The following is a 13066-nucleotide window of genomic DNA, read 5'->3' on the forward strand; positions in this document are numbered from 1 at the left end:
TACAACTCTATCAAGTCACCTCTTGTCCTCCTTCACTCCAAAGAGAAATCCCCAGCTCACTCAACCCATCTTCATAAGGCATGTTCTATGATCAAGGCAGCATCGGATTCTTCTATGAAAGTTACAAGCAAAACTTTTCTATGTGCTCCCTGCCCTCTCACCAACTACAGCCTTGGGGTTACAGACACAAAAAGTCAATCCCAGTCCTTTTTTGGCTTATATCTGTCTCCTTTGATCTCCTCCCAACAGAAATAGATTTTTTTTAATAATTAGGAAAGTGCTACACCTGCCCATATACCTCCTCCCTTCAGGGCCCCAAACAGTCTTCCCAGGTGAGGCAACGCTTCACCTGCAAATCTGCTGGATGTCCGGTGCTCCCCATGGTGAGACCTGTTGTAAATTGGGGGACTGCTTCATCGAGCACCTCTACTCCATCCGCCACAAATGGGACTTCCTGGTGGCCAAATATTTTAATTCTAATTCCAATTCCCATTCTGACATGCTCTTTTGCCAAGATCTTTTGCTTCAGGGTGGAGAAGCAACACCTTGTATTCCATCAGGGAAGCCTCCAACCTGATGGTATGAATATCGATTTCTCCTTCTGGTGAACAAATTCTCCCGCCCCCCCCCCCATTCCCCATTCTGACTTTTCACTTCTCACCTGCCTATTACTTCCCCCTGGGTCCCCTCCTCTTTCCCTTTCCCTTATTGTTCACTCTCCTCTCTCATCAGATTCTTTCTTCTCCAGCCCTTGACACTCACTTGTCTTCACGTATCGCCTTCCAGCTAGCCTCCTTTCTCTCCCCCCCTCACCCTTTAATTCAGACACCTTCCCCCTTCCCTCTCAGTCCTGATGAGGGGTTTCGGCCCAAAACCTTGCCTGTTTACTCTTTCCCAGAGATGCTGCCTGACCTGCTGAGTTCCTCCAGCATTTTGCATGTGTTGCTTTGGATTTCCATCATCTGCTGATCTTCTCAGTGTTTCCTTAATTATTCCTAATGATTTTATTTGCCTGTTTGCGAGTTTCCCTTGGCTCTGAGAACAAGCTCCTTCATCTGGAGCGACACTCCATCATATGAAGTCACAATTTCCCAAGGGCAGGGAGTAAGTACACTTGTTGCATCTCTCCAAGGCTCTGACATCATTTCTAGTAAGTGCTGACTATGGAAATGAACTGGCTGCCATGTCTGATGTTCAGAGAGATTTTTTAAGTGTTTTAAAAAAATGAGGATAAAATTATGGGTGGAGTGAAATAGTGGTGAAGTTACTGAGCTGGTGGCCAGTGTGCTTGGCCATTGAAGCAGAGACAAGAGTTCGAATCCCACCACAGAAATTGGGGGAATTTAAACTTAATTAAATAAAGTTGGGATTAAAAATCTAACCTTTATTGGAAGGGTTCTGGAGTAATATTGAATTAATGTGCATGGTTTCTTTGTGGGCAGCAAGGTAGTGTAGCAGTTAGCGTAATGCTACTACAGTGGCAGTGACTTGGGTTCGATTCCCACCACTCTCTGTAAGTTCGTATATTTGCCCCCTGAACATGTGGGTTTCCTCCGGGTGCTTCAGTTTTCTCCCAGATTCCAAAGACGTACGGGTTAGTAGGTTAATTGGTCACAGTGGTGTAATTGGGTGTCTTAGGCTGAAAGGGCTTGTTATGCTGTATCTCTAAATAAAAATAAACCTCATTGCTTTTTGCTCTCTGTATAAATTACAGGGTAACAATTTATAGACAGCATTGCCTCCTCAGAGATACAGCGCAGTTCATACATAGAGCACAGTACAGGCCCTTCGACCCACGATGTTGTGCCAGTCCTTTAACCTACCTCAGGTCAATCTAACCCGAAGCAGCACACTCAAAATGTTGGAGGAACTCAGCAGGTTAGGCAGCATCTGTGGAAAAGAGTAGACAGCCGATGTTTCAGTCCAGGACCCTTCTTCAGGGTCCTTTCCCTCCTACACAGCCCTCCATTTTTCCTTCATCTATCTAAGAGTCTCTAAAATGTATCTGTCTCTACCACCACCCCTGGTAGAGCTTTCCAAGCACCCACCAAACTTTGTGTAAAAAAACCTGCCTCTGATGTCCTCCCTATACTCTCCTCCCAAATCCTTAAAGTTATGCCCTCTTGTATTAGCTGTTTCTGCCCCAGGAAAAAGTCTCTGGCTGTCAACTCGATGGATGCCTCTTATCATCTTGTACACCTCTATCAAGTTACCTTATTTTCCTTCACTCCAAAGAGAAAACCCTTAGCTTGTACAACCTATAAGGCATGTTCTCCAATCCAGGCAGCATCCTGGTAAACCTCCTCTGCAACCTCTCTAAAGCTTCCACATCCTTCCTATAATTTCTGGTCAGGTCACTCGTCTGAGTGCTACTGGTACCATGTAACCCAGTACTATCTGTTACATGGTCAGGTGGTCAGTGACTAAACCGGCTCCCCCGCCAGGCTTGCCTGGTGAGGAGGGTGGCTAGACACCCTGCAGGACGAAAAACAAGACCTGTCAAGGGGTGGATGAACCCTCTCATAGGGTCAACGACCATCTAGCAAACACGTGCCGTGAAGCACGGAAAGGGTATCCCTTGCATTGAAGTTTGGTCTGGCCATTCACTGCAAGAGAACTTCCCCCAGCCGTCTTGGACCCCACCATGCCACTGGATCCGGGAGGGGATGTCGAGAGGATGGGTCTGGACCTGTGCAACCCCCTACTCACCTAAAATCCACTCACGCACACACTGTTCCTTTCTGAGGAGTGGGGTACCACCCCACTAACTGACTGAAAGGAACCATCATCATGTTATGGGATGGATTGCCAGAGAGAGAGAGGGAGATAATGAGGTGACCAGAACTGAACACCATACTCCAAGTGTGGTCTAACCAGCGTCTCAAGCCCACTGTAGAATGGAAGACCCCAGGAATAAGAGAGGGAAAGTGTAAATTTAGTTCTTCTGACAGCCACTTTCCCCAGGAACCTTGCCAGCTGCTTCTCTAGCTTGACAGAGTTACCAGGGCACAAAGGGTTAATCCTTCAGCTGGTGTCCGGCAGCTGGGTGCCTAAACCTGGCGCTGGCCGGAGACTAGAAACCATACCCCTCAACTCCCCCCCCCCCCACAACTCCCTTTCCAGCAGAGCTCTACACTCACTTAAGACAGCGCCTGACCACCATGGTCCTGACACTTCTCCTGATCTTCTGTCTGGTGTTAGAAGGTAAGGCTTAGCTTCACGGCTCGGCTGGGCTGCGCTGAGGGGTTTTCTCCCGGAGTTATCGTACCCCTGGTCGCTCGAAGCAGCAGTTGCGCTCTGAGCTCTGGACGGGTCAAACTATCCCCTCAGCTGAGGCAATATTGGGAGAGGGCGGATAGCCTGCCCTGAGTGGCGTGGGGGAGATAAACTGAAGCTGTCATCCGACGCTTCGCTCGCAGAAGGAAAAGGAAACAATTCGGCGGCATTCAAGGTCGATGAAAGATTTTTGTGAAGTGCCGTCCCCTTCACAAAAAGTGTTTCAGCGGCCGCGGGCGCCACTGAACTGGTTTCTTCAACTCCTGGAGGGGGGAAGCGTCGGTCAGCAGGATCCCACACCCAGCAATTCGATAATGGTCAGATCATGTGTGCTTTTTTTTCCGCTAGCGATGTTGACTGAGTGATTGAAACGTCCAAACAAATGTATGAAATTCTTGACATGTTTCCGAGGGGGGATTTAAGCTGGCTTTCTCCGGATCCCTGATTCAGCAGTACTGTATACCCACAGTAACAATTTACCCGGCTAATCAGAATCTGATTTGTTGTCACTGTAGGTATGTTGTTTTGCGGTAGCAGTACAGTACAGTGCAATACATAAAATTACAATAAATGAATAGCACAATAAAATAACAGCGAGGTAGTGTTGGTGTGGGTTCGAGGTTCAAGGTTCAATTATCATCAAAGTATACAACTTGGAGACTGGTCTCAGGGTTCATGGAAATCTGATGGTAGAGAAAAAGCTGTTTCTGAATTGGGCATGAGTCTCCTCTGCTCCCTCTCCAATGGTAGTAACAAAACGAGAGCATTAGAGGTAGGAGCAGAATTAGTCTATTCGGCCCTCGCATCAAAGTCTGCTTCCCCATTCCATCATGGCTGATTTGTTATCTCTCTCAACCCATTCTTGTACACTCTCCCCATAGCCTTTGATGCTCTGACTAATCAAGAACCTATCAACCATCACTTTAAATATACCCAATGACTTAGCCACCACAGCTGTCTGTGGCAATGAATTCCATAGATTCACTGCTCTCTGGCTAAAGAAATTCCTTCTCATATGTTCTAAATGGATGTCCTTCTATTCTGAAGCCGTGCCCTCTGCTCCCAGACTCCCCCTCTAAAGGAAACCATCTCCACGTCCACTGTGTGGAAGCATAAATTGAATTTACGAAAGCATAAATTGGAAACAGATGTTCTCAGGGAAACGTATGGAAGAAATGTGACAAATGTTCAGGGGATATTTGCGTGGTGTTCTGTGTAGGTATGTTCCAAGAGACAGGGAAAGGATGGTAGGGTACAGGAACCGTGGTGTACAAAGGCTGTTGTAAATCTAGTCAAGGAGAAAAGAAGAGCTTATGAAAGGTTCAGAAAAATAGATAATGGTAGAGATCTGGAAGATTATAAGGCTAGCAGGAAGGAGCTTAAGAATGAAATTAGGAGAGCCAGAAGGGGCCATGAGAAGGCCTTGGCAGACAGGATTAAGGTAAACCCTAAGGCATTCTACAAGTATGTGAAAAGCAAGAGGATAAGACGTGAGAGAATAGGACCAATCAAGTGTGACAGTGGAAAAGTGTGTATGGAACCGGAGGAGATAGCAGAGGTACTTAATGAATACTTTGCTTCAGTATTCACTATGGAAAAGGATCTTAGTGATTGTAGGAATGACTTGCAGCAGACTGAAAAGCTTATTAAGGAAGAGAATGTGGTGGAGCTTTTGGAAAGCATCAAGCTGGATAAGTCACCAGGACCGGATGGAATGTACCCCAGGCTGCTGTGGGAGGCGAGGGAGGAGATTGCTGAGCCGCTGGCGATGATCTTCGCATCATCAATGGGGATGGGAGAGGTTCTGGAGGATTGGAGGGTTGCGGATGTTGTTCCCTTATTCAAGAAAGGGAGTAGAGATAGCCCAGGACACTATAGACCAGAGAGTCTTACTTCAGTGGTTGGTAAGTTGATGGAGAAGATCCTGAGAGGCAGGATTTATGAACATTTGGAGAGGCATAATATGATTAGGGATAGTCAGCATGGCTTTGTCAAAGACAGGTCGTGTCTTATGAGCCCGATTGATTTTTTTGAGGATGTGACTAAACACATTGATGAAGGTAGAGCTGTAGATGTAGTGTATATGGATTTCAGCAAGGCATTTGATAAGATAAGGTTTGAGAAAGTAAGGAGGCATGGGATCCAAGGGGAGATTGCTTTGTGGATCCAGAACTGGCTTGCCCACAGAAGGCAAAAAGTGGTTGTAGATGGGTCATATTCTGCATGGAGGTCAGTGACCAGTGATGTGCCTGTTCTGGGACCCCTACTCTTTGTGATTTTTATAAATGACCTGAATGAGGAAGTGGAGGGATGGGTTAGTAAATTTGCTAATGACACAAAGGTTGGAGGTGCTGTGGGTAGTGTGGAGGGCTGTCAGAGGTTACAGCGGGACATTGATAGGATGCAAAACTGGGCTGAGAAGTGGCAGATGGAGTTCAACCCAGATAAGTGTGAGGTAGTTCATTTTGGTAGGTCAAATATGATGGCAGAACCATCGTGGCTATCCCTCGAGGTCAAGGATGGTGGTCTTCGTTCTGTTGATCTACTTATGGGCTCTCAAGTGGCTTATGAGTCCAGTCTTGGCTTTGAATATGGCAGAATATAGCAATAATGGTGAGACTCTTGGCAGTGTGGAGGATCAGCGAGATCTTGGGGTCCATGTCCATGCACTGCGCAGGTTGACAGTGTTGTTAAGAAGGCGTATGGTGTGTTGGACTTCATCATCCTCAGGATTGAGTTCAACAGCCGTGAGATAATGTTACAGCTATGTAAGACCTTGATTAGACCCCACCTGGAGAACCGTGTTCGCTTCTGGTCACCTCATTACATTAAGTATGTGGATGCTATAGAGCAAGATTTACAAGCATGTTGCCTGAATTGGGGAGCATGCTTTATGAGAATAGAACGCACTGCCGGCGACGATAGTAGAGGCGGATGCAATGAGGTCTTTTAAGAGACTCTTAGATAGGTACATGGAGCTTTGAAAAATAGAGGGCTATGCAGTAGGGAAATTCTGGGCAGCTTCTAGAGTAGGTTACATCGTCAGCACAATATTGTGGACTGAAGAGCCTGGAATGAGTTGTAGGTTTTCTATGTTCTAACATAGTATGCCCACAATTTCAGCAGAACAACATAAGTAACAACAAAACAAGCCCCCTCCCTTCCTCCCACCCATGCACACACCTATTCACACACACAGACAAGCCTGCAACAGCAGGACAGGCAGTCTCTGGGCGTCCAACTTCCAGTCCCTGACCTGGACTCTCAGACATTGGGCCTCTAACTTTCAGACAGGCCAACCCAGGGGGTTTGATCATTGGGCCTTAATTTTCAGACTTGCTGAGCAGGCTTTCACCTAGTTACATTTGAACTTTATGGGTAATCAAAAGGGCCATGAATGGGGACCTGGAGATGCTCAAAAGGAAGCTAGTCAACCTTTTGAGTCTGTTTCTCTATTCAATTACACGATTGAAATGTACTAAAGAATATTAAGGCTTGTGATGATGGCAGCATCTTTCTTCAACTTTGGATGATTCAAATCACTTTGAAGGTAATGTGGTTCTTCTGAAGTGTCCTCATTGTTGTAATGAAGGAAATTCAATTACGCCAAGATCCCACATGCAACAGTACCACAATGACCGGATAATATGTTTCCTTTCAGTGATGTTGATTGAGGAATATATAATTGGTTCCAAGATACCTGAGAGAATTCATCGGCTCTTAGTCACAATTAGGTAGCAGATATATAGCATAAACACTGGTCCTTTGGACCAAGGTGACCATGCCAACTACCAAGCACACTTTCTTCAACATCATCTTTAATATTATATCAAGATCTTTTGCATTCACTGGGAGACAGTGCTTCAAGTTAAAATCATATTTTAACCTCTATCAGGGTCTGGGCTTATGCTTTGGCTCTTGGTAGGGTCACCCATGCCAAGCAGGTCAAAGGGTATAGGGCAGACTAGGAGTGGTCCACTGGTCCTCCAGGCTCAGGGGTTCAGCTCAGAGCTAACAACCCTGACTGGTTAAGCAAAACTGTTACAGAAATATCAATGAAGAATCTGAGTGCGGCAGTATTCCTGAGTGTCAACTCAGGACTATGGCAAACCAAGGAAGCTACTGACACAATGAAGAAAGTCCTGAACACCACCAGAGATGGAGGACCTTCACTGATGCCCAAAATGTCAGTGGCATAATGAGCGGTAGGTAAGTATCTCCAACTGTTGATCATAAACACGAGATTCTGCAGATGCTGGAAATCCAAATCAACACATACAAAATGCTGGAGAAATTCGGCAGATCGGGCAGCATCTATTGAGGGGAATCAACAGTTGACATTTTGGGCTGAGACCCTTCACCGGGACTGGAAAGGAAGGGGGCAGAAACCAAAACAAATACACCTTGGGTTTGGAGAAAGTGGCAGGAACCAAAAGAGAAATTGTTGAAATTGATTTGTTTGACTTTCTTCTGATAGTTTCTCTCCCCCTCCCCCTTCTCCCTTTTACCATTCTCCTTTCTGGTTTCCTTCTTACCCCTTGTCTTCTCCTTACCCGCCCATCACCTTCCTCCTTCCCTTTCTCCCATGGTCCACTCTCCTCTCTCATGATTGTATCACCTTCTGCCTTTAACTTTTCTACCTATCCTCTCCTAGCTTCTCATCACTTCCCCATCCCCTACCCACCCATTTTCCTTCTCACCTGGTCTCACCTACCAGTCTGTACTTCTTTCCCACCCGCCAACCTTCTGATCCTGGCTTCTGCCCCCTCTTCCTTTGCAATCCCGATGAAGGGTCTCAGTCTGAAATATTTACCGTTTCTTCCTCTCCATGGATACTACCTGATGTGCTGCGTTCCTCCAGCATTTTGTGTGTACCTTCAACAGGAGCACTGGTCTCGGTCCACAATCTTCTCAAAGCCAAGCCTTACTAAATCCCTGTGTGAGCCTTTTCTCCTTGGCCAGTTAATATTAAAGTTAGTTGATGTTGGTCTATTTTTATATCTATTCTATTTAAATCTGAATGAGGAACAAGCAACAAATATAGTCTCCTGAAAATTAACAAACAAGTGTCAGCTTTCAGGAGATCACAAGATAGATGCAGAGACAAAGGGCAAAGTGTAAACCAGCCATCTAAAACGAGGACCCCCTTCTGTCGCACCCAAGCCTAGGTGTCTGTTTATGCTGAAATTTGAATATTAGTTCATCCCAGTTATCAACAACGGTATGGGGGTAGGACTGCATTTCCCAGCATTCATTTTTTAATTATACAGCATGGAAGCAGGCCATTTGGCCCATCTGGCCATTGCTGACCTTCAGACACCCAATTCTGCCCTTTTACATTCTCAGAATCAGAATCAGGTTTGTGTTGTGAAATTTGTTAACTTTGCGGCGGCAGTACAATGCAATACATAATAGAAAAAATTGTGAATTACAGTAAATATATATATTTATAATGCATATAATATAAAAATTATGTGTGTGTATATATAAAATAGCTAAATTAAATAAGTAGTACAAAAATAGAAATGAAAAAGTAGCGAGGTAGTGTTCATGGGTTAAATGTCTATTCAGAAATCTGATGGCAGAGGGGAAGAAACTGTTCCTGAATCGCTGAATGTGTGTCTTCAGGCTCCTGCACCTCCTCCTTGATGGTAGCAATGAGAAGAGAAGAGAGCGTATCCTGGGTGATGGGGTGGAGGGGGGCTTTAATGATGGATGGCGCCTTTGTGAGCCATTGGAGATGAACTCGATGCTGGGGAGGCTAGTGTCCATGATGGAGATAACTGAGTTAACAACTTTCTGCAGCTTATTTTGGTCCTGTGCCGTGACCCCCACCCCACCCCCCTGCTCAATACTAGATGGTGATGCAGCCAGTTAGAATGATCTCCACGGTACATCTGTAGAAAGTTGCCAGTGCCCTTGGTGACATACCAAATCTCCTCAAATTCCTAATGAAATATAACTGATGTTGTGCTTTCTTCGTAACTGGATTGATATGTTGGGCCCAGGATAGACCCTCAGAGATGTTGTCACCCAGAATCTTTCCTCTTCTGATTCCTCGATGAGGACTAGTGTTCTCTCACATTTTTATCACCTCTCCATATTCCCTCCCCACACTTTTATCAGCTCCCCTCTCCCCAGGTTCTCACCAGGGGACAATTTACAGCAGCTGATCAACCCTCCAACTTGCATTCGCTTTTCAAGATTTAAAGATAAAATTAACTTTTTTGTCATGTACGTCAAAATATTGAAACATACAGTGAAAAAATATGCCAACTGCATCAATGACTTAACACAGTCAGAGGAAGTACCTACAAGTGTTTCCACGCTTCAGGTGCCAATGTGGCATGTTCCCAACTTACTAACCTTAACCTGTATATCTTTGAGATGTGGGAGGAATCCAGAGCACCCTGCGGTCACAGGGAGAACATCTGGAACTTCCCACTCATACATGCACATGCACGCACTTATGCAAACAGTGACTGAGGTCAGGATTGAACCCAGGTCTTTGGAGCTATGTGTCAGCAGCTCTACCCACTGTACCACTGCCCCACTTAAATCAAATTTGCTGGATGGAGAGTCAAAATCAAGATATGGTTTACAGTCATCTGTGCAAGTACATGTATGCACAGGTGCAATGAAAAACTTACTTGCAGCACCACAGACACAGAGCATCAGGTAAGCAGGATTCATAAGGAAACCAAATTAATTATAAGTTATATACAATTACAAGAAAGAAGAACACAATTAGAACAAAAAAACCACTATGTTCACTTTAGTGTTGCTATTGTAACGTGAACAAAATCACCGGAGAGACCCTGAAGCTAGTGGATATAGAAGCGTTTTATTCAACAAAAACATGCTTCAGGCATCATATTGAGACCATTTCAGAAGAAGAGGCCAGTTCGATCCAATATTTCATGACATTTTATATGCTAAAGATCAAAGGACAATTCTATAGTTACAATGTGTCTACAAAACTTCCTTTGGATTATATACAGTTTAAATGCACCTCCATCTTTGTGACTACTCCAGACACCCAAAGGGAATGTTTTAGATTATGAAGACACACAGTCCTCTTTTATTGTCATTTAGTAATGCATGCTTTAAGAAATAATACAATATTTCCTCCGGTGTGATATCACAAAACACAGGACAGACCAAGACTGAAAAAACTGACAAAACCACATAATTATAACATACAGTTACGACAGTGCAACAATGCCATAACTTGATGAAGAAGTCCATGAGCACAGTAGAAAATTCAAAGTCTCTCAAATGTTTCACATCTCACGCAGACGGGAGAAGGAAGAAAAACTCTCCCTGCCATGCCCGACCACAATCCGTCTCTGAGTCATCCGAAAACTGCGAGCCTCCGAATCAGCTCTCCGACACCGAGTACTGAGCGCCATCTCTGTCCGAATGATTCAACCTCAATCTCGGTCGCCAACAGCAGTTAGAGCCGGGGATTTTGAGGCCTGCCCTCCAGAAGATTCCCGACCACGCAGTAATGATAGCAGCAAACGAGCGTTACAGAAATTTCTCCAGATGTTCCTCTGTGCTTTCACGTCTGTCTCCATCAAATCAGAATTGTCCATGGCCCCTATTTAACGGATACAATATCATTTTTCACTGGGGGGTCGCGCACGTGCGGCGCGCTGCTGTCTCTCCTCCCAATGTTAATCAGCATTGTCTGGTTTTCAATTAACTGGTGTCCAACAGCTCCAGGAAACTATTGTCCAGGGCTGCATTTTAATTTTAATCTACAATCCACATTCAGGTCTAAGATTGGTTGCTGAAGTTAGTATTTTGCTACATAATCTAATTCCAGAATGCACCCCAACAACTATACTGAGGATTAGGGATATGCCGGATGGTTCAAGAACCGAATGGTTGAAGGGAAGTAGCTCTTCCTCAACCTGATGGTGTGAGAGTTCAGACTTCTGTAGCTTCTACCTGATGGGAGCTGTGAGAAGATGGCATGGCCTTGGTGGGTGGCACAGATCCTTGAGTGGGCACCTGCTATAGATATGACTGATGGTGGGGATGGGTGTGCTGATGGGCATGGATATAATGGGCAGAGTCCACTACTACAGCAGCTTCTTATGTTCTTGAAAAGTAATCACAAATGAGAGATATTAGCACTACCAAGGAAGCATTGATCCTTTCTTTGGATGGTCTAGTTTTTAGTCCGCAATTCTCCTGGCACGAACCAGTGCCACCTTGCTCGCCTCTCAATGAAGAATGAAGGAAACATTCCATACTTATTCTGGAAGTCCTCTCTCTCAAAATCTTCAGAATGTGGCGCCTCAGGAAGGCTACATCCATCATTAATGGTCCTCATCATCGAAGACATGTCCTTTTTTCATTATTACCATCATGGAGTTGGCACAGAAGCCTGAAAACTCACTCTCAATCATCTTTGGGAACAGTTTCTTCCCCTCTGCTATCAAATTTCTGTGTGGTCCATGAACTCATGAACTCCTCCTCGCTATTTTGCTCTGTGTATTTGTTCGTTCACTGTGTGCTGTGTCGTATGACATGGGCGATCATGGTCTTTCCATGACCGTGATTGTTTTTGCCAAATTTTTCTACAGAAGTGGTTTGCCATTGCCTTCTTCTGGGCAGTGTATTTACAAGATGGATGACCCCAGCCATTATCAATAATCTTTAGAGATCGTCTGCCTGGTGTCAGTGGCCACATAACCAGGACTTGTGATCTGCACCAGCTGCTCATATGACCATCCACCACCTGCTCCCATGGATTCATGTAACCCTGATCAGGAGGCTAAACAGACGCTACACCCTGCCCGAGGGTGAGCTGCAGGCTAGCAGAGGGAGGGAGTGCCTCACCCCTCCTTTGGTAGTGGTGTACTGTATCTCCACCACACCACTCTGTCTGCACTATTCCTGTATATTATTGTAATTAATTGTAATTTTTATGTATTGCACTGTCCTGCTACGTGGCCAAGTGGCTAAGGCATTGGACTAGCTACCTGAAGGTTGTGAGTTCGAGCCCCAGCTGAGGGAACGTGCTGTGTCCTTGAGCGAGGCACTTAATCACACATTGCTCTGCGATGACACTGGTGCCAAGCTGTATTGGCCCTAGTGCCCTTCCCTTGGACAACATCGGTGTCATGGGCACCGGAGGCTTGCAGCATGGGCAACTGCTGGTCTTCCATACAACCTTGCCCAGGCCTGCACCCTGGAGAGTGAAGACTTTCCAGGCGCAGATCCATGGCCTCGCAAGACTAATGGATGCCTTAAGCTACCGAAAAACAACACATTTCACAACAAACGTACAGTATGTCAGGGATAATAGATCTGATTCTGGTGCCTACATTCACAGTAGGTTTGTTTTTAAATTCATTTTTGGGATCAGGCCAACAGTTTTTGCTGCATGAGATGGCAGTGGCACGCTGCCTTTTTCAGCCTCTGATGTTCGCCTGGTGAAGGTATTCCCATCGCTGGCAAGTACGTTCCAGGATTTACAAGATTCTAACACAATATTTTTATTTTTTTTTATTTATTCAACGTGGAACAGGCCTTTCCGGCTAACAAGCTGCACCATCCAGCAACCCACTGATTTTACACAGGCCTAATTTCAGGGCAATTTACAATGACCACTTAACCTTCAACTTACTGCCTGCTACATCGCTGCAGTTTAGGTCCTCCATCCCTGGAGGTGATTGAGGCTTCCTTCATTGTGTCAGTCGCTTTCTCTCAGTTTTCACTACTGTCAGTCATGCAAGTGGATACTCAGGAATACCGTCACACTCAGATGCAGAAG

At 45.3% G+C, this 13066-nt stretch overlaps 1 protein-coding gene across 1 annotated transcript in view; it reads left to right on the forward strand.

Annotated features, from left to right (window-relative positions):
- The first annotated feature begins 3120 nt into the window (after positions 1–3120).
- chrne (cholinergic receptor, nicotinic, epsilon) overlaps positions 3121–13066 on the forward strand; it is a 76762-nt gene continuing 66816 nt past the window's right edge. The window contains exon 1 of the mRNA XM_072257235.1: positions 3121–3204. Coding sequence (XP_072113336.1) covers positions 3162–3204 — 43 coding nt within the window. The 5' untranslated portion in view covers positions 3121–3161. The remainder of the gene's footprint in view (positions 3205–13066) is intronic.

The sequence above is a fragment of the Mobula birostris genome, chromosome 5 (assembly GCF_030028105.1).
Source record: "Mobula birostris isolate sMobBir1 chromosome 5, sMobBir1.hap1, whole genome shotgun sequence".
Lineage (NCBI taxonomy): Eukaryota > Metazoa > Chordata > Chondrichthyes > Myliobatiformes > Myliobatidae > Mobula > Mobula birostris.